At 38.8% G+C, this 22,123-nt stretch overlaps 1 protein-coding gene across 4 annotated transcripts in view; it reads right to left on the bottom strand.

The window, feature by feature from the left end:
* Positions 1-22,123, bottom strand: part of Glut4ef (Glucose transporter 4 enhancer factor) — a 96,069-nt gene that overhangs the window by 40,778 nt on the left and 33,168 nt on the right. For 2 of the 4 annotated variants that reach the window (XM_083038931.1, XM_083038934.1), the window contains exons 2-3: positions 16,768-16,860; positions 10,568-10,731 (exon numbers count right to left, since the gene is read on the bottom strand). In XM_083038931.1, the coding sequence (XP_082895057.1) occupies positions 10,568-10,731; positions 16,768-16,860 (257 nt within the window). The remainder of the gene's footprint in view (positions 1-10,567; positions 10,732-16,767; positions 16,861-22,123) is intronic. The other 2 variants (XM_083038932.1, XM_083038935.1) reach the window with 1 other exon arrangement.

Genomic DNA, 22,123 nt, shown 5'->3' with positions numbered 1-22,123 from the left:
GCAAATTACAGGTGATCCAGCGACAGATAAAAATTGGACCGTGAGAATCAAGATTTCGGCTAAATCTTTCTTTTTCTTGTTTTTTTTGCTTGCATCGTCCAGTATTGATATAATGCTGATCGACGAATATAACAGTCGCGTGTTATAAGTCAATTAGGTTCATGAGCAACTATTTTTTGCATTTCATCGTATATTAAACGATAACAGGCGCGTTTTTATGGCGAGATTTTTCGAGCAAAGTTGATTTTACTTGTCAAAAGTGTCGATACGTCCCTTAGATTCATAAAAATAATTATACTTTTTTTAAGAGTTGAACTAATAAACTTTTATATTTTTCTGTTTATATTCAAGCGTATAGTCGACATTCATAAATTCATAAAATAATTAACAGTGCCTATATTTAATTTTATTTTACAATTCTCGTATATGTATCGGGTCTCAAGATCGCTTAGAAAATCTTGAGGAAAATACGTGGCATTCCTCCGTTGAATGGATTCGTTTATCTGCGGTACGTATCTGCGACAGCAGCCCTGGATAGATGCTGTTGTAAATATTGACGCGCGATCCGCGTCTTGCAGGTATAGAGCCTGGTAAAAGAGCGAGGTGACCATAAAGCCATTAGCGGGAACGACTTCATGGCGAGGCGTTATCCGCTATGCGGCCGCGCCGATACATATCGCGAGCCTTCTGACAAGTCAATCGAGCTCGTTGGTGGAAATCGCAAAGTGGTACCACACGCCTGCCGACGTTACACGGTGCTATATCATCGTGACATAACGTTACGTAACGCAACGCGATCAGTTGGAGGACGAGCGCGTGAGTTATCCACCGCGACAGATCGATTGGACCTCTGATGGATCGTTATAAGCGACACGTCCGCCGTTGACAATTTCTTTCTTTCTTTTTTTCGAGCGATTGGGTGAACGCACATCGAGAGGTACCTCGTTTAACGATGTCCGCTGTATATAACGTATATCGCAAAAAGCTTAACGGTTCTTCGACAACGAGCGCGGTTCATATCCGCATTTGAGTTATGCTCGAGGAAAGGCAAAACTTTCCTTATCCGCATCCAAGCGTGTAATTCAAGGATATTGCTGAATTGCTTTTGATGAATGTTGATTATACGTCTGAACGCGAACAGAAAAATATAAATGTTTATTAGCTCAACTTAAGGTTCCTGGGTCCTCGTCGCGGCCATGTTAGATTGTGACGTCAGAGGCGAGGAAGCTCACGCCGAAAATTCTTAGATGCCATTTTTAAATAAAGAGATATTTCGATGAAACACTACTTCAAATGGCTTTATCACACTTTTAAAGTACCTCTCGAAAACTATTCTTTTCCCTTGACAGTCAATCAACAACCGTAAAATGATCGTGATATCAGACTTTGTCATACGGAATGACTGCGCATGTGCAAAAATTAGACGGACTGGGCCTCATATTACGGTCATTTTACAGCTGTTGATTGGTTATAAAAGTTAAAGAATAGTTTTTAAGGTATTTTAAGATTGTGTTAAAGCCATCTGAAGTGCTGTTTCATGGAAATATCTTTTTATTTCGAAATAGCATCTAAAAATTTTTAGCGTGTGTTTTCTCGCCTTTGACGTCACAATTCCAACATGGTCGGCGAGGAGCCAGGAGCCTTAAAGAAAACACAAAATTATTTTTGCGAGTCTAATGGACTTAAATGCGAAAAGTGGCTCTTCGCTTTTCAAATTCAATTTTTAGTCTTTGGAAACTTGGAGATTGACGATAAAACCGAACGACGGATGTTCGACGCGACGTTTCGTGAACGATCGATCCGGGAAGGCGGCAGCGCGAGCTTTCGCGAGAAAATGCAGCTCGTGGATCCGGGACGCGTTATATAGGTCAGGAAGCTTGTTGATCCGTATTCGCGGTGCAGCATCCCCGCCGTGGGGTAATTGGGTCGCTGAATGTTCCAGTGCACGCAAAACTAGGTTACCATCCAACGGTCCGATGGAGCTCGTATGTATGTGGGCAGAGAGGGGGAGAGAAGGGGGGAGAAAGGGGGTTCTCTCGTTCGTGTCGTTAAGTACCGTTCACATGAGGATTAATGCTGTTGCGATGCGATGATTGCGAAGCCCGTAATAACTTTACCTGTCCGTTTACAAAGCGGCATCGGTTTATGGCGCGACGCGAAAAGCTCACAAAGAGAATAAACTTAAATGCATATAATTGCATATCATATCAACCGATAAATTAAAAAATGTCTTAATACAAACGTTTGTAGAAACGTTTGCAGAATGTCGTGTATCTTCATTTAATAAATATTTTAATTTACTTTATTTATTTTTTACTTTGATCAAACGTGAAACCGATGGTTGATGCCCTTTTATAGGATAATCTTTTAAGGATGATAAAAAGGAAAATAGATCATGTAACGGTATTATTCTTTATGCTTTATGCTATGCAAACGAATGCGTGAAATGCTATTATGATGCCGCTCTCTGATTTTTAGTTGTCATCTTTCTTTCCTCTACAGTTAGATTTTAATAATAATAATAGGCGAATGTATGTGTGTGTTCAAAATATCTCGTACATGAACTTAGCTCAGCTAAATCTTCTGTATTTTTCGACTTTAAGTATTATATCTTTAGAGGCCTAGTTTTAGGACAGAAATAAAAGTTTCTCTTTCTCTGTAAGATTGTAATACACTGCACAAAGACTCCTGTGAATGATACCTTATGTTTGCGTTTCTCCTTTGCAAGCACATACTGCGAAACCATACGAGCACGCGAGACCGAGATCCGCGCCCTCCTTATCCTTCACATTTTTCCTCGAGATGGAAAAGTTAAGACGCGGGGAGAGGGTGTACTCGCGAAGGGGAGTATTTTTCTGGGATCGCGGGAGCAAGGCCGGCGAGAGCGCGCGCAAAACCCACGGGAGAGACGGCAACTGGTACGAAGGAGGGAAGGGGGGGTGTGATCCAGTTTTCCGGCGGTATCCAGGTTACAAAGTCGTACAAGCGAAGGGGTCAGTCACGGGGTTCGGATACGGGAACGCGGCTGTGGCCTGTATCGAGCGGCCTGATTTCACGACAGGACAACCCGGCCAACCTGATTTCAACTTCGCCGACCTCACTTCGGCGACCCAATTCCCCGCTTACGTTACGGGAACGCTCGAAGGACTCGGCCCCGTTGTCGACGTCCTTGTGCTAGAAATCCATTTTCGCCGTAGGGCAGGGCGCGCAGGGACCGCTATTTACTCCGTGACCCGCCCTCGGCGGAAGCCGGTATTCGGAACGCGACGTTTTTTTCATATATCCGCGAGACGCGATGACACATTTCACCGTTATTTTTTCGCGCCGGAGAAATACGCGACAAAATATGCGGCGATAAATCGAATAGGATCTCTCTCTCTCTCTCTCTATCTCTTTGATACTTCTTATTTCCTTCTCTCTAAATCCACGTGCGTAATATGATTTATATGTTCGAAATAAGTGTATATATATATATATATATACACGCACATAATTAATCTTGAGAATGTCTAATCAATTTTTTAGAAATTAGTTATTAATAGTAAAATGCTTAATGTGTCGAGTAACGATCTAAAAATATATCTAAAGATATACAACATTTATGCATATAATACAATATATAAATGTACGCGAAAAATTATCAAATTGTATATATAAAAAAACTGAGTCTTTTTGCAGCATTTTCTATTCAATCTTATATTTACGATTTATTTAAAAGTTGTTCCATTTTATTCGTTATGTTATAATATTTCACATATTAATATAATTTTTTTTTCAAAGCCAAAATAAAAAATCTCTGATAACGTTCTATTGGTATTAGTTTAAACAAGATTTAATACTTCGAGGAGTTTATCGTTAAGAAAACACGTACGCGTTACAAGAGGGTTAGGGAAAGATACTATTATTGTAAACATCTCGGAGAGTACTCTCTCTAAGTAGATTCACTTAGAGGCAAACAAGAAATTGCTTTATCCGCCGACCTCTCACGTAAGAAAAGTTTCCCCGGACAAGGTCTTCGCATCTTTCACACTAGCATGCACGCGACGTATGCATACTATGATGCATACTATGTGTTGGTACACGTGTAGCACGCGGTCTCGTTTCATTGTCCCAGATTTGCCATCTAGACTCTAGACAGTCAACCTACCCCCTTGACCGAGCGCCATGTGGTGCTCGAAGAAGGCGCGCCGTATCTTCTTCTTCTCTTTCTTCCTTCATCCTTCCCATTTTCTCTCTTCCACACACTCTCTTTCTTTCTTGGCTCCTACTTTATCATTTTCTTCATCTTCTACTTTTTCTCTCTCAACAAGTAGCGATGTCGTGACTGCGCCCCGTGTATGTAAGTTATACGATATCTGACCGAAGGAGGGAGCGCGAACGAGCGGGATGAAAACGAAGGCTCCTCTCCGCGTGTACCTGACCCATTTATCCGGTGCGCCGGTAGGTACGTAGCTGTATCGATCGACCTAGATCCGCGGCCCCAGTCTGGCACGATCTACAGTTTGTTTGGCCACCTTAACCGCCCACCGCATATCACCACCGCCTCGACCACCCCGGAACCATCATCCCTCGCCGCAAGACGTCGACATCGACGACCGTGGCGGTAACGATACGTTCGCGCGATTTTACTACCTATTCATTAATTTTTGTTTCGGCGCACAGGAAAGGAGGCATTTGGCAAATCGGAAACAGAGCCGCGCGTCCACCTGTCTCCGGTCGATGCGTGACGTCATCAAATTGTCACGGTAACAAAACGATGAAATATGAATGAGGGGACGGCGTGGAAACGCGTGTAACATGCCGATAAGTGACCGGCACTACACCTTGTCGCTTACACGTGTCCGTGATGATTTGTATTTGTGTGTATGTGTGTACCGGTTCGGCCACCCATAGCCGTCACGCGCAATATGCGATTCCGAATTTCGAGATTTATGAGGCTTTTTCTGATAATATACATACAAGATTTACGTAATTCATTCGCATAATCTGCATTTATCTTTCTGCTTCGTATGAGGCCGCGCTCTTTTCACACGACTGAAATGACATCTGCGTGTCGCTATGCTGTGTAGGTCAAGATCGCGCACTGGTAGCTGGCATATTTTGTCGCGTGAAAGACCTTGACGATGTGTATGTGTTTAGATTATAGACTACGCTTACGAACAATTCTCTAATGTTTCTAGCCTCGTGTATGCACCTTTGTACGAACATGTGTGATGGCTCGAGGAGAACACTTGGTCTAGGTCAGGTCCTGATATACGGGAACGGAAATTTAGTGCGTTTTGTGGATAGAACGATAGGTCGGGTTAGAGCGAATTTACCGTTCGTACGTGTATCCGGCTTGAGATAGGAATAGCGCGCGCGAAACCTTCCTCGCTTCGCTTCCTCGATCCGGATCTCGACACCTTGATGATTATTGTGGGTCATGGAGCAAATAACTTAACTCGACTTAGCACGAGGTATACAACATACGAAACCATACACGACCGTGCACTTCATGTCCCTCTTTGAAAATGTTTTCAACGTTAAAATAGACAGTTCAATATATTGCACAACATAATATTTCATAAATACCCTATATATATATATCCGGAATGTGAGAGAAATATATTACAATTACATAATTAAAATAAAGATTTAAGATTGATGTTATTCTTTTACATTTTTAAAAATTGAAGATTTTTAAAGATAAATACTTATTTGCAAAAATATTTATCGTCTTACTAGATATTATCGCGAGGTTTGATCAATTTCCGAGACAAATGCTCCAATTTATTTAATTTCTTCCCTTCCGCATTCCTCGCTGACTATAAGAGGAAAGAGGGGGATGAAGAATTCCACGCATTCCAGGCGAATTCCGCATCATTAGTGACAGAGATAACGACCACCCAATTCGAACTCTCGCAGAAACAAGCTCGAACACAAGTCCCCACATTGATTAGAGTCAATTAACGCGTTAACGCAACGCGGGCAAGTAACTGGAGCGGGATACGAGAGAATGAAAGTAGGGAATGGCCGAGTTTTGAGTTGAAAGCGGGAGTGGTGCGGGTTTTGTCCCGGTGCCGGTGGGTGGCTCGTGACCGGGTTGGATGGGTGGCACGCGCTGGAGGGTTGCTAGGTGTCGGGAAGAAGGGGGACACAGACGCTCTCTCGCATACGCAGAGCGTGGTAGTGCACCTGACCTATATAGCGTGGCCGCGGTATTGATCGACCTAATTCTCTTAAAGCAAGTCGGCCGCTTCCTCGCCGGCGCGCGCGGAGACCGCCGGTTCGAAATTATGTAAGCTAACCTACTGACTCACTGCGCCCGTTGACGTGGCACAGGGAAGATTCGGAGTTATATTTCAGATTATCCGCGTTCCCTCTCCTCTCTTCCCCCTTCCTCCACCCACCCTTCTTGTATCTATTCGCGTCTTTCGCGCCCGCGGCTCTATCGCGTTCTCTTCTCTCTTCATTCCACGCCAATCTCGCGGTCTCCATCTCGCCCGTCTCTCCGTACTCGGTATTTTATTTTTTCGTCGAGCGAATAAAATGTGTATGCATACGAACCAGCGGTAAAAGTGTATTGGACAATGAAAATGTATACCAGTAAAATCGCGCACACAGAAACGGACTTCATGCTATATTATAGGTCGGCTACTTTCCTCCGTTCATGGCTGATTGTTCTCGCTAATAGTTTAGAGACAAATGTAATCGCGAGGGAGGGAGAGGATAAAAAAAACTGCAAAAAACTGCGCGGAAAGTGCACGGAATTACGTCACGAGAGAAGGCAGAGGGGGGGAAAGTACTACGTTGCTCAATTTGCCGGCATCAATTATCGCAAACCCGCACGCGCACGTATTCACGTTGCACCATCTGGCGTGCACGGTTGCGTGCGAAAGGCAGAAAGAATAAACGGTGCCTCGTATATACGACATAACACAGGGAAAATACCTTCGTGCAAGTTACTTTACGCGAACAAAGTTTTCCTTACCGTTATTCAGAATTGTTATATTTAAAATCGAGCAGCTTCTTTATAAAAGAAATTTAGTTTATCTAGTATTTCTCTTCCGATAAAATGATGCGATAATCAACATAATTTAAGAATATATATATATGGCGTTATATATACTAAACTAGAATTTTTTTATATATAGAAGCTGCTCAATTTAAAAATTTTAGTTTCTTGCATTATTTATTTTGCACATGGTATATGTATATGAATAAGTTAGAGCTTGAAGTACTGTTGCACACATTTTCACAAGATATTCAAATGTAATTTCCATATCATTACGGATCGATAGAAAGATTATTTCAACCGTTTCGATCTACTAATATAGGTATAAAATCGAGCAGCTTCTACATATATGTAAAAGAATTCTAATTCCAGATGGAATAAAAACATATATGATGTGTATTGTATATCCAATATATTAAGAATAATCTTATGCATAGATTACTTTCTTTATATATGCATATTCCTGAATATTTAGACAATGATCGCGTCATCGAATCGTAAAAAGATTGTTTCAATCGTTTGGCTCTGTTTTTAAACAATCGCCTGATTAATTCTCACAGCTTTAAAACCTTGGACACGATACAAGGTCTTGCTAAACGGTAGCCCGGGTGTATGTATACGCACACTCTCGTCGCCGATATCATCGGGCTTCGAAAGGCATTCGATTTCTCTTCGGTGACCTTTCCTTTCACGTGAGGCAGGTCGTGCTAGGGCCAGGTGTGTGCGCACGTTCAACCAAAAACACTGTAATTTTTCTACCTGCTTATAAGTAACGTCGCGACATGGCTCCGCCGGGATTTTGTATCTATGTGTCTACTCTCCAGTGTCCTTTGTGAGAGAGGATCCTCGAGGAGGTCGAGGACCGACTTCGCCTATACTAAACGAAAAGTCGACGAGCGGTCATTAACCTTCCAGTTCGTCGTCTGGCCGGGCTACGACCGCTCTATCCTTTTCGAGACGAAACGACGGTAAAGAGGGAGCGAGATAAAGAGACAGAATTTCGTCTCTTCTGAAATGACGGGGCTCGCAGGTCATAGGCCCGACGGCTCGCGGAGTATAAAATCTTTCGCCACATAAGAATAAAAAAGGAGTAAAAACTTCATTTTGTTTCTTTCGAATCTAATAATTGTATAAATGGATTTTGCAATGTAGATTGCGACGTTTAGATTCAATTTAAATGTAACATTTATGCGACAATAAAACGTTATACAGGGTGTCTCAGAATTAGCGGAATGGCAAGTTAATCGCAGATTCCTGGGATCATTTAGAGACGAGTTTTTCTCAACAAAAATGTCGAGGGAGGCCATCATTTTACATGTTCCCAATTTTTGCCATGTATCTTTGTAACTAAGCCTTAAATTAAAATTCTATTAAAGTAAACTCTGAAATTAACTGAGGAATGTGGTTTTGTTAATATTTTATTTCCATAAGGCTTAGTTTGCGAAAAACCCTTTATTATCAATCGTTTATAACTCGAAAATTATTGGTGCTACTATTGTAACGTAAAACATTGTTATTCATTCATCCATTCATTGATAAATATAAAAGTACGAGAGATGTGCCATAGTATCAAATTACAGTATTACTATATGTTGTTGATTTAAATCCACGCTAACACAGACAATCATATAATTGAAATACGAAAAGGAAATTGCAATCACGAATAGACTGTACTGTTGCATCTCGTGTTAGAAATTTTCTCGAAAACATCCGCCGAACGATTGACTATTTCCTTGCCGCGATATTCCGATATAGCGAATATTCACTGACATTCAACAGCGGTAAGGGAGGTGGCAAAGCGTTCTAGGGAGTTGCGTGCGATATAAAGGTGAGAGACAGGTGCCTAGCGAGGGTGCATTCACGGTCTAACGATCCGCGAATGGGCTCTCCCTTCGTTTTTGCTTTATATACACAATATGCGCTCAGCTTTTTCTTTTTAGCCTCGAATAAGGTCGATTTTAATGGACGGCTATATACTTGTATTGTGAATATATGCGTAAAAGGAGAAAGTTGTATTGGTGTCGATCTGTCAAAATTATACGAGAAAAACAAGCGTGACGTGAAGAAATGATGCTCTAATAATCTCATATAGCGTAGGTCTTGTTGGCATGTCACATCTGGTAATGACCTACGTGAGGTTGTCAGGATATACCTTTGGTATATAGGCATCTGGTGGCAAGGGTCGCTTGGCAAAGAATTCACTTTCAATTTTATTGCACAGAAAAAAATCGTCTACGAATAATAATTCCGCTTTTAATTATACATTTTCTATTGTCTCGAATATTTAGACTTTCATTAAACAGGAATTTCACCTATTTTCTTATTATACTTTATATATTACTATCAATTTTTTTGCATTACTTTATAGTATCAGTGATTTATCGAATCGTATAAAAATTAATTAACGCGCGAAACTATATGCTAAATAATTTTTTTATATACTTACGTTACTTCGAGTCTTCACCATGAGCAAGGAAAATTTTAAAAAAGAATGCATTATATAGATAATATAATGCGATATCAGGATATATTTCCATAGTGTGAATTCAGATGAGCCGCACATATGTAGGATTTGGAAAGGACTGAGATAAGGGCAGCACTTTCGCAATCTAAAAAATTTATGTTCAATAATAATTAATTATTGAACTATTTGAAAAAAAAAATTAAAAATAGATGTACTAGAAAATATATAAATCATTTCTCAATTTTTTCTTCAGTAATTTTTTCCGGATACATTTATTATTTTAAAGCAAAATGCGTTTCAAGTTATATGCGAAATTATAATATTATATCACATATTATACAACATACAACGAAGAAGCAAACAGATCCACACGAGACAAAATTCGGAATGTAACACGAAACGCTTGAATAATTTTCGAATTCACCGAAGAGGTGTGCAGAATTTGCATAATCGTCGCAGAGTCGAACCGTATCATTCCTTAAGGCTCCTGGGTGCTCACCGCGGCCATATTGGATTGTGACGTCAGAGGCGAGAAAGCACACGCTGAAAATTCTTAGATGCCATTTTTTAATGAAAAGATATTTCGATTAAACAGCACTTCAGATGGCTTTAGCACACTCTTAAAAACCCCCGAAAACTATCCTTTTCCCTTTATAATCAATCAACATCTGTAAAATGATCGAGATATCAGACTTTGACATGCGGAATGACTGCGCATGTGCAAAGACCAGACGGACTGGGCTTCATAATATTACATTTTACAGCTGTTGATTGATTATAAAGGGGAAAGGATAGTTTTCGGAGTTTTTTAAGAGTGTGCTAAAGCCATCTCAAGTGCTGTTTCATTGAAATATTTTTTTTTTCGAAATGGCATCTAAGAAATTTTAGCGTGTGTTTTCTCGCCTCTGACGTCACGATTTCGACATGGTCGGAAAGGAGCCAGGAGCCTTAAAACGTATTTTGCTTTTAAATGACGTTCAAAAAGATGATTCGGCTAGCAGTTTATTATCAATCGGTGGCTATTATTACGTACGAGACTTTATCTACTATGGTCCGACATAAAAGTATCTCAGATAAGAGGCAGTAATAGGAAAAAGAGGAAAACTTACGCCATCACGTGAGGCACGTCGATGGAGTGGGAGGACGCCCGCTTACGATCGCCAGCCATATCGGCGAGTCTGGCAAAATCCGTGTCTTGATCGGCCAGTCGGGCACTCTTACGTGATTCGAGCAACCTGATCTCGTCTATGCGTTTGGTTAGGCTCATAGTACCCTGTAACAAAAAAATGGATACCAATTTACAAATCAGATACGATTGTTCTTATTTTCAATGTTTTGTAAAATTCTCATGCATTCTCTGACGCGTAACATTCCGATCCGAATAATGGATTTCTAACTTGCGTGTTGCTTGAAACTTCGCAGAAATTAATATACGTGAAAGTAATAATAAGAAAATCTTATACATCTAATATAATATCTAATACAAGAATCTTATCTTAAATTTTTATGGTTGTAAAGATATTACATCTAATATTTAATATAAAAATATATATAATATATATAGAAAAATAGATATACGCTATAATATACATATTTTACATATTAAACATATATACATGTAGACTTTCTCTCTCTTTCTCATATCTATACATATTTATTCGCTAAACGAAATTTCACAGCCTAATTAGCAAATCACTTTTGAGAAAAGTTTTCGCACAGCCTTCAATGGAACAAAGAACTAGCTGTACAAATAAAAGATCATGATAAAAAACCGTAATTTCTCTATAAGCGATTCTCTTGCAACGTGAGAAATCGTCGACGCACGTAGCTTACCGGCTATGTAGAGCTTATATGTTCTATATATCAAACGCTAATGAACGCGCATATAACATCCTTTCAACCTCGCGTGGAATGTTCGAGACAAAAGCTGGTTCATCCGCCTATGAAACGTTTCGACCGCGCACGTTGAAAGTTCGAAATTGAATTTCCAAAGGCATTCCGTACGTACTCGCGTAATCACGCTCAAGTATTCGCGCAACATCGGAGAAAGTGCAAAATTTTGAACCTATCCCGACGCGAGCCGGCGACTTTCCCTCGGCGACCGGCGAAAGAGAGAGACTTGATTGCGAACAATTATATACACTTCCCCTTACAATTACCTCCGGACACGATTCCTATAGACGTATTATCGGAACTACACAGTCCAACTATCCCGTTTCGCGATTGCCCCCTTAATCACGTCTCGACATTTGTGTAACATTCGTGTGTTGCAAAATATATATTTTTTTTTCTTCAAATTATCGGTTACGCGGAAGCGCGATGTAAATCATCATACGATAATCGTGAAACAGATACATAATGTCGTAAAGTCACGTATGAGAACGTTATTCCTATATACATAAATCGTAAACACAAACGCGTTCGTGCAGGACCTCCCGCTCTTCCCCCCCCCCCAAAAAAAAGAAAGAAAAAGAAAAGAGAAGAAATGCAGCGTGACAGCTTTTGATAATTTTGCTGAACATGATGCGCCTGGTATGCATGGTATGGTTGTTATTGCGAGTTCCGGTTTCGAGTGTTTATGAGGAAGCAGAATCGTTGCTCGTTGCCGCACCTTTCTTCGCGGATCTTACGCGTATGTATAATATATATATATAATGTTCGCAAACTGGAGCGAGGTGTCAAATGAAACGCTTAACAGGACTTTCGCATATTGGACTCATTATTCAACGACGAAAATTTTCGCTGCAAAATCAGACTTCGCTAGAAATAACATTTATACGAAACGTAATATAATATAAATAATTAATTATAAATAGTAATTAATATATAAATAGTAATTAATTTAAATCTACGTTTATGTAGCTATTGATGTTAAACGGTAAAAGTTTTCATGTCGATTTTTTATTCTTAATTAATAATTTGTTCTTTCAATAAATACTTGATTATATTGAAGTCTGTTTATGACTCGATATTCCCCTGTTTGTAATGAACTATTTATGTTCAATTTATTAATTGTCTTATGATTATAAACTGTTAACGAGCAAAAAAAAATTTATGTTTACTGACTTTGCAATTGCTTTATATAACAACATATATCATATATTTAACGAAAACTTTCTTATATGAAAGACAATTCGTTTGTAAAGATACATATTGATAATTGTTGCGTGAGCAGTGTTCATTTTGAATCACTGAATTAAATATGATTCAATTAATGTATATGTATGTGTATCACAATCTCGAGCAATAAAATGTATTTCCAATATCGAAGAGATATAGAACTCCATCGGATATCAGCCCTCTCATCTTACACACATACATACACAATAGAATATTTATTAAAAAATATATTTTATTAAGTAAAAAAATTAGATTTGTGTGTTTATAAATCAGCATATAAAACGTCACATCATATTTTACATTAAGAGAAAATATATATATTTAAAGAGAACAACGGGGGAAGATAATTTGTTTGAAGTCCATAAATACATAAATGAGATCGATACAAAGCTATATGTTTAAATCACACGTAGAAAGATTATGAATTTCTTATTTTCTTCAAACTTTTTTTGTATCAATTACTATCATCTGTAAACAATCTCGCGACATTAAAAAGTCCCGCGAAAAACAGAAGAATGTCGCTACAAAAGCTGGATCCGTCACGTACAAGTCACGTTTTAACACCCATCTTCGAAAGAACGCACGGGACAGTGTCATGCTGTTATATATTTCGACATACCGCGTGCGTATGCGTGTGATACGTGTCGCCGCGAACGCGCATATACAAACGATCGCGAAACGAAGCCGGCGAGACACAGGCTGTTAACCCGCGGCAACGTCATCATTATATTCACATTATCGTGTCCCCGCCCGCGCGCATAGACGACGATGATACACGCGCGATTTTATCGCGATTACCTCGCGGACTGCCGTATGTTAGCGCGCGACGCTCCTCCAAATCGATATACTTCGGGATTTTCGAGCAAAGCGTGTTTGCTCAAAAGATATCAATGGTTAGTTTGGAATTGTAATGTCACCACAAATCTCGCTGAGATTTATATATATTTTTATTATATGACTGTAAACTAATATTAATATACATATACTATTCCACACATGCATAGATATAAAAAAATCATTATGTGGAGGAGATTATAAATATAAGTATTGCTTGTATGATTAAGGCTCCTGGGTCCTCGTCGCCGCGGCCATGTTGGATTGTGACGTCAGAGAAAGTACACGCTGAAAATTCTTAGATGCCATTTTTAAATGAAAAGATATTTCGATGAAACACTACTTCAGATATGGCTTTAGCACACTTTTAAAATACCTCAAAAACTTCTTTTTCCTTGACAGTTAATCAACAACCGTAAATGATCGTGATATCAGACTTTGTCATACGGAATGACTGCGCATGTGCAAAGACTGACGGACTAGACGGACTGAGTCTCATATTACAGTCATTTTACAACTATTGATTGATTATAAAGGGAAAAAGATAGTTTTCGAGGTTTTTTAAGAGTGTACTAAAGCCATCTGAAGTAGTGTTTCATATCGAAATATCTTTTTATTTCGAAATGGCATCTAAGAATTTTTAACGTGTGTTTTCTCGCCTCTAACGTCACAATTCCAACATGGTCGGTGAGGAGCCAGGAGCCTTAATTATTATATAACTCCTAATACACATTATAATACTCTATTTCTTTTCTATATTTCTTTTCAAGACTGCTAACAATAATAATAATTAGAATAATAATACTAATAATTATCACTATTCCAAGTATTGATATTTAGTATAAAACGGTCGGGTGAATAAGAGAAAGAGAGGATTGACATGTGTTCGATAACTTGTGCAAGGATATCTATGCCATCGTTGGTTGTCTATAGTAATGGCGTTTTCTCGGAGAATCCCGTGTCGGGATTCCAATGGAAACGGACGGCTCCTCTCGATGGCTCCGGGCAAGAATCTCACCCAGCTTCGCAGCTTCGATCGCTATAAGAGCGGAGAGGCGCGAAATATTGTACATCGCAGAAATTTATTTGACGCACGATATACGCTAATTGACCCAATGACGTACGTTTTTACAAATTTTGTCGATTTCATTAACATCGGAATGACAAGCGTGAGAGCTTATCTCCGAACGCGAGGAAAAAAGTACGCTATTTTAATACGAATTCGCGCAAAACGCGGTAAACAATAGCACCGGAAAAAGTATTATGTATATATATTTTATTTTTTAATTTATTATTTTTCAATTTATTATTTTCACGAAAGAGAAATATTTATTTCTATTTAAAACATCTCTCGAATAAATATCCGAAAGGGGAATTATCTATACGTTTTTTTTAAATCTGCTTAATTCTGCATAATTTATTTCGCATAAACTTGTTTGGAAAAATTGTCCGTATAAATCTGAACGATAAGTTTTATATTCGTAATACTTGTGTAATGGAAAATTATATAGGCGCTTATATACTTGCGAACTTTTTTACATACATATCGTCCTTTTTTCCTATACTTTATTAATCTTGTTTTCACGTGCACACACGTGGCTATTTACGGGGGGACACTGTTACTATTAACATATTTTTATTCTTTATTCATACAACGTTTTATAATGAATGTGATCGCTTCTTTGTCGGAGAGTGAAAATGTCAATTTTAATAGATCCTTACCCAATTTGCATCTGTGAAATACGTGCGTATTTATGACAGATGATTTATGCGGCAAATGTAATATGTTCGCTACACATATATATCACCACTATATAACTCCATTACTTAATTGCTTCTTCGAACCGACGAGTACACGGGGGGATTCCCTGACGGCTTTAATTCCTGCGTCGAAATATCCATCACGCTGTATATACTAATGTGTGACACATACTAATTTTGCTCGATCAAAACTTGCCTCGCGATTAATTAATCGCCATTAGCCTCGCGCTTCACTTTCGTGACGATAGAGCGGCGCGTTTATAGATTCAAGTAGCCTTACGCGAATGCGGTCATGCAGATTATCAAATAAATTAATTAACGGTACTTGCCGATAAATGAGATCGCGAGTGTCCCGATAGCAAGAAGATTCCGTGTGTTTGGTAGCACGAAATTAATACGTTCTCCCGCGTAAATGTGTGTCCAAAATGTACATTAAGTCGCACGGCTATAGGGACGAGGGAAAATTCAATTAATCTCGGTGCGATATGAGGGGGGAAAAAGGGAAAGGCATCATTATAGCGCGAACTCTCCGGCGGAACGAGCTAGGAATCACGCGCGAATGAATTCGGCATGTAAATACGGTAGTAACGAAACACGCGTCACGCATATTCATTCACGCGGTCCATCCGCGACGAGAGAGCTTTAATCATAATTTAATAAAAACAAAGCGACTGAATTATAGACGCTGCTATATGACGAAAGTCACGCTTGTTCGTTTCGCAGAGCTGATGCGTTTTCAACAGTCATCAGCTGTTAAAATATATGCAGCTGACAAGCGTTATTCGATATTCGGCTTATCTGCTTTCGCGATGTTCGCGCTACGTGAAATCGTAGGAGGCGATGGTCCTTTGCCCGACCTTCGCGTTTCGAATCTCTCGGATGCTGAATTTCATACCCCGTTTGATCGCAAGATCCTGAGTATATTGAAATAAATAAAGTAAAAAAAAATCTGCTTTTGTAATCTACTCTTGCAGGGATATTCATTTAACGTTCTCGCCGGCGAGATGTTACGCCTGTATCTGCGTAAAGCGCGCGTATCACGATCTTTACTCTTTCCCTCTTATCTACTCTCATATCGTTGTTACAATATTAATGACAGCGCATTATTTTCCCGCTGCATACTGCGCGTATATATGTATTATATCTCTATAAAATCGCACAATCGAGTTGCGCGTAGACGTGAGTGCTGCCTCATCCGTGCACGGAATATTCAGTAGAAAAAGGAAATAGGAAACCAGATTGAAATAAAAACCTTTCCCCACCGAGAGAGAAAGAGGGGGCAGCTCGCCATTGAGAGCTTCCGAGCCGTTTTTCCGGTTGAACCCTCTCACCTCTACCTCGTCGGACTCAAAGGTCAGGGGACGGAGAAAAAGTACAAAGGTCGTCCCAGGCATGGATTGATGTCCCCGCGCGAGTATATAGGAAACACGGTGACAGGTGAAGGTAGAACGACACGAGGAGTAGTAGGTGAAGCAAGTCCGGCTCGTGTGAGCCGCCATGCTCGCTGATGCTGCAAGCCACGTGCCTCGTGGCCGTCTGAACACTTTCACCGGCCACTTTCCAATTTCTTTCCTCCGCGAGTCGACGACCTTACCTTCGCTTCTTGTTTAAACTTGTGCCTCTTTCGCTGTAACCTCACACATCCCATTTCCAAGTAGCGTTGTACGTATATCTTGCGATTATGCGCCTGAAAAATATATGTGTTAACGATATCGAAATCTGGATGACATCATCCGTTCGACCACGGAGAATTCGGACAGCGAAAAACCGCAAACCTCGACAGCGCTGTGTCAACGTCTAGAATCAGAGATTAAAACTGACGTAGATTTCCATGAGTCACGAGTAAAATGTATCTTGGGTGTGTTAATTGATACCTTTTCATTATCACGAATAGATTTAAGGATTATTTCTAAGCAGCATGAAAATTCTCAAACTCATCGAAATTATGTTGGTTTTAATGTTGATTTGTTTGTGTCCGTGATGTCGCCAATTATTTATAAAAAAAAGAGAGAAAGAGAGAGAAAGAGAACAAAAGAAAAAAAAAATATATATATATATATATACATGTATGTATCTATGTATATGTATATATGTATATATTGTGCAAGTCTTTATAATATATTAAAGTCATTCATAAAAAAAAGAGAGAAAGAAAGAAAGAAAAAAATATATATATATATATACATGTATGTATGTGTGTTGTGTGCAAGTGTATGTACAGGGTGTTAAAAAAAAGGGTTACATATTTTGAGAGCAGGTAGACTTTACAGGTTAGACTTTTTCTTCTTATTTTGATTAATACTACATGCTCTCAAAATATGTAACCCTTTTTTTAACACCCTGTATAATATATTAAATGTCTAAAAAATCTACATTTATTTATATTTATATTGTCAAAAAATATTGTACTTTTACATTTTATTGCAGCTTCATTAATTAATTTTTTTCTCTTCATCATAAAATGAGTAGAAATTAAATTATTAAAATCCTGAAAACTCTTAAAGAGAGCTAACCCAGCTGGAGCGCAAAGAGTTAATACTTGTCGAGTTCTTTCTCGTGTAGGATTTTAATGCTTTCTCTCTACAGCAATATATAAGCTGTAATAAATATATGCGTAGCGAGAGTGTACGTCTTGTGCAGAGAGTATAGGATGCATAACGCGGCTTAATTCGTATATATGCATACATATATGTAACGTAACGGTGAAGTCGAAAGTGTCGAGCTTCGCGAAGGCGGATGGATATAGAGGTATAACGAGTCGGCGAAACTCAATTCGCGATTGTCGCGCGATAATTAGGACGCCGACAACGGAGGCGCGACGGAATCTGCTTTCGTTCGACGACGACGACGACGACCAGAGACGGCCAGAGATGCCGCGGCGCGGCGGGAGGTTGCGAAACGCAATGCCGGGTGAAAGTGCATTTTGCTTCATTTCACAAGTGAGCTGTACTCCCCCTAAAGCAGCGGCACGACGGATTACTCGAAGACGGTAAAGTGTTTCGCTATACCGAGAGCGTGTCGCAACGACAAAATCGCCTCGCTTGGGCAAGCGGGATTTACTTGAGCAATAATATAAAATACGCTCGAAATTAAATTCGACGGAGCTACCGAGTAAAAGTCTACCGCGAATCTTGCATCGAATCTGCATTTCGATCGTCGGCGACTAAAAGTGTCGTATCCGATAGTCGAATTCGAAGCCAATCACGTCTTATGTTAGAAATTCGTTAAAATATATCTAAAATAAGATTTAATAAATCTTCAAGGAAAATGTGTGTATACATATAAGTCGTATCATTCACTGCTTTTTACAACTCAAATACAATATTAAGTTAACTTATGTACTTTTTATTACACGAGAGTAGTTTTCAACGGAGAGATTAAATTAAATAGACCTGTATTTATAATATTGCGCATTTAATTCTGTGTGTATGTGTTGTCGCCTTAATTTTATTTACAATACGAGAATAACATTTAATGTCAATAGAAGATGCCATTTAAGTATACGTTTAATATTAAATGCGCTTGAATATAATGTCGAGACTAAAAGTCGAACAGCAGCTATGCATATAAGAAACATATCAAACAGACAATCAAGACTATTAATTTAATTTCTTAACTAGTTTCTGACTTTTTTCTACATTAATAAAATCTCCGGATATATACGCACGCCATATATGATTAAATTACTGAATTTGACGACGAAGAGTCGTAGAGTTTACGATGATTGCGAGTGCGAATAATTGAGAGAGTTAATCTATCTTGTTTTACCGGATATTTGGCATTATTACCTTTCACTATTTAGCATTATTACTTTTCGCCATTATTAACCTAATATTCCCGTTATCGTCATGCGTCGGTTACGACGAATAATTATACTTCATCACCGTTTTGCTCCCGCAAATTTCAATAATACCCATTTACATTCTACAAATAGACTCGGTAGACTTCGTAAATTTTGCAATAATAACTACAAATGAGGCAATTCCGTTCAAATAATTCAGTAAATAAAGCGAATATTTCATCTGAGATCATTATCGATTCAGTATTTAGTGCTAGAGTATTTTAGATTACAAATACATTATATTATATTATACGTATATCGAAATTTTATGTACGCGATATTATCATAATATAACTATATGTTACATTTAAAGGTTTGACATTACGATAAAATACCACAAGTTTTCCTCCTAAAAGAATTTTTAAATACTAACATTAAAGTAATTTATAAAAGATAATTTTTGTATTTTAAGGGGATGCTGACCTCGTCCTGTCTTATTGACAAAACGATCATTTTCCTGCACCCTTTCCTTTTTATTGGTTGAATAGAATAATAAATGCTTTTCCACGATTAAAGTACATATAGAAACAAAGCCGGAACCTATCGATTTTATGTTAAAAACAAAAAAAAATTAATTTAAAAATTGTAAAAAAAATTGTAAAAAAATTTTTAATTTAAAAATTGTTTTTTGTCTTTAACATAAAATCGATAGGTTCCGGTTTTGTTTCTATATGTACTCGTGAAAAAACATTTATTATTCTATTCAAAAATAATAAAGAAAAGGGTGCAGAAAAATAATCGTTCTGTTGGTAAGACAAGACGGGGTCAGCATCCTCTTAAGGCCCTGCGCACAATAGAAAAAATATTAGGAATAGGAATAAATATTAAGCATTAAGCTTCCTGCACAATATAAAAGTACAAGCAATTAGGAACAGAAAATAGAAAATATTCATCAATAGAAGCAAAGAATATCTATTGTTATCCCCTAATATCTACCTGCTTCTATTGATGCATGGATATATTTATTCTCTGTTCTTATTGTCTATACTTTTGTATTGTGTGCAGTAGGCCTAATGCTTAATATTTATTCCTATTCCTAATATTTTTTCTATTGTGCGCAGGGCCTTAGGCTCCTGGGTCCTCGCCGCGGCCATGTTATATTGTGACGTCAGAGGTGAGAAAGCACACGCTGAAAACTTAAATACCATTTTTAAATGAAAAGATATTTCGATGAAACACTACTTCAAATAGCTTTAGCATACTTTTAAAATACCTCGAAAACTATTCTTTTCCCTTGACAGTCAATCAACAACCGTAAATGATCGTGATATCGGACTTTGTCATGCGGAATGACTGCGCATGTGCAAAGATTAGACTGGACCTCATATTACAGCCATTTTATAGCTGGTGATTGATTATAAAAGGAAAAAGATAGTTTTCGAGGTATTTTAAGAGTGTACTAAAGCCATCTGAAGTGCTGTTTCGAAATATCTTTTTATTTCAAAATGGCATCTAAAAAGTTTTAGCGTGTTTTCTCGCTTCTGACGTCACAATTCCAACATGATCGGCGAGCCAGGAGCCTTAAATAAATATTATATAATACCGTATTTTGCTCCACTTTTCGATTAAATGACGCAAATTGTCTTTAAAATTACGGCACGTGTACTCAAACTGTTTATTCTTCGGAAAATATATTCTGCATTCTTCTCCGCTTTACAAATTTCAAAAGGACGGTTGATTATGTTTACCTAACAGGAATTTTATTGGAACACCTGCGAAACTAGACACACAACGTACGAGTGGCTGGTATGCAACTGTGCCTTCCCACCTCTTATGGTTTTAATCCGCGCTAGATTAATGACGAAGGAATGTGCACGCGTAATGGACATCGAATCAATTGTATACGTCGAGTACCAGTCGAGGACACTTTCCGGATTTGACTGTGCTCGCACGGTCCTACGACAGCTGTGTCGCGAAACAAGAAAGAGGAGAGAGAGAGAATGCCGCATTCCATTCAAACAATGATAACTGTAAATTCGAGCTCGACGGATAAAACTATGTACTTGTATAGCGGACCGTGGAAAAGAACTCTCTCGCGAACTTCCGTAATGCCGTAACCGCCAATAATAAAGCATATTTCTATGTGAAGGAGGATTGAGGACTTTTTTTTTACTCATTGATGCTTTACCGAGCAATAGAGAAAGCAAATCGCTTAATCGCAATGAAAAGCGAACACTCGATTATTCAATTTGTCACCATCCATTTCAATATGACATCACTTTCACGGGCCATTAATTAATATTCGGTTGTGAAAATACTAGCTTTTCGCGCGAATGTCTTCATTTATAAGTAAATACGAGGTAAAGGCGACCGCTGAATCCCCGCATGCTTTAACGTTCGTTTGCACTAACAGAGGATGCGATTAGTGACGCACAGATAATGACAAAAGGAGACCGCCAGATAATTATAATACTTTTGAAAACGCATAGATATGTGAGGTAACCTGAAAAGACTCGACGCCGGATGTTTCTTCACAGTAATACCATGTCGGAACCGAAGTTTGTTTCGTCATGCATTCAAAGCCTCGTGAGGAATTTTTGGGCGTTCCGTAACGACGTGTGATCTAAGAATGTCAGCAAGAAATTCGCCGCGTATACACGAAGCCGTGACCCGAATCCAGGAATGCACTGAGAGATTCGGTCGGCGCGTAACGGGACAAGGTAAAATTCGCTCTTTGCGATGAGTCAAGAGAGTCCAATTGTGGGACCAGTCAGCTGTTAACTTGAGCGGCGTACGTGAGCCACGGCGAATATAAAGAGCGCTGTGACATTTCTTTTGTATTGAGATTTTCTTTTTTGCGCGTGCCTCTATGTGTCCCCCCCCATCTGACGTCACGCGGCTTTGTTCTGAAAAGCAATCGCGATCGCGATGCGGTTTACGAGGAAACGATCGAATCATGCGAATGCAATATGTTACATCATCTTTGCGAAACTAGTTTACTCGCGTATAAACAGATGCTCGCTCCACTAAATCGGAATCCCCTCGTAATTCTGTCGTTGTTCTGATTCGCGAGAAGACTGACGGTTGACGTTTTATCTAAATAAAACGACGCTTCGTCGTCAAACTTTCGGAAAAGCTTTAAAAAAAATCAGTCTTTTTTTTTATTTAT

This window comes from Prenolepis imparis, unplaced genomic scaffold, assembly GCF_030444845.1.
Source record: "Prenolepis imparis isolate NDT839.2.m4 unplaced genomic scaffold, iyPreImpa1.0 SCAF_5, whole genome shotgun sequence".
Classification (NCBI taxonomy): Eukaryota; Metazoa; Arthropoda; class Insecta; order Hymenoptera; family Formicidae; genus Prenolepis; species Prenolepis imparis.
This window is presented reverse-complemented; position numbering and strand designations above follow the sequence as displayed.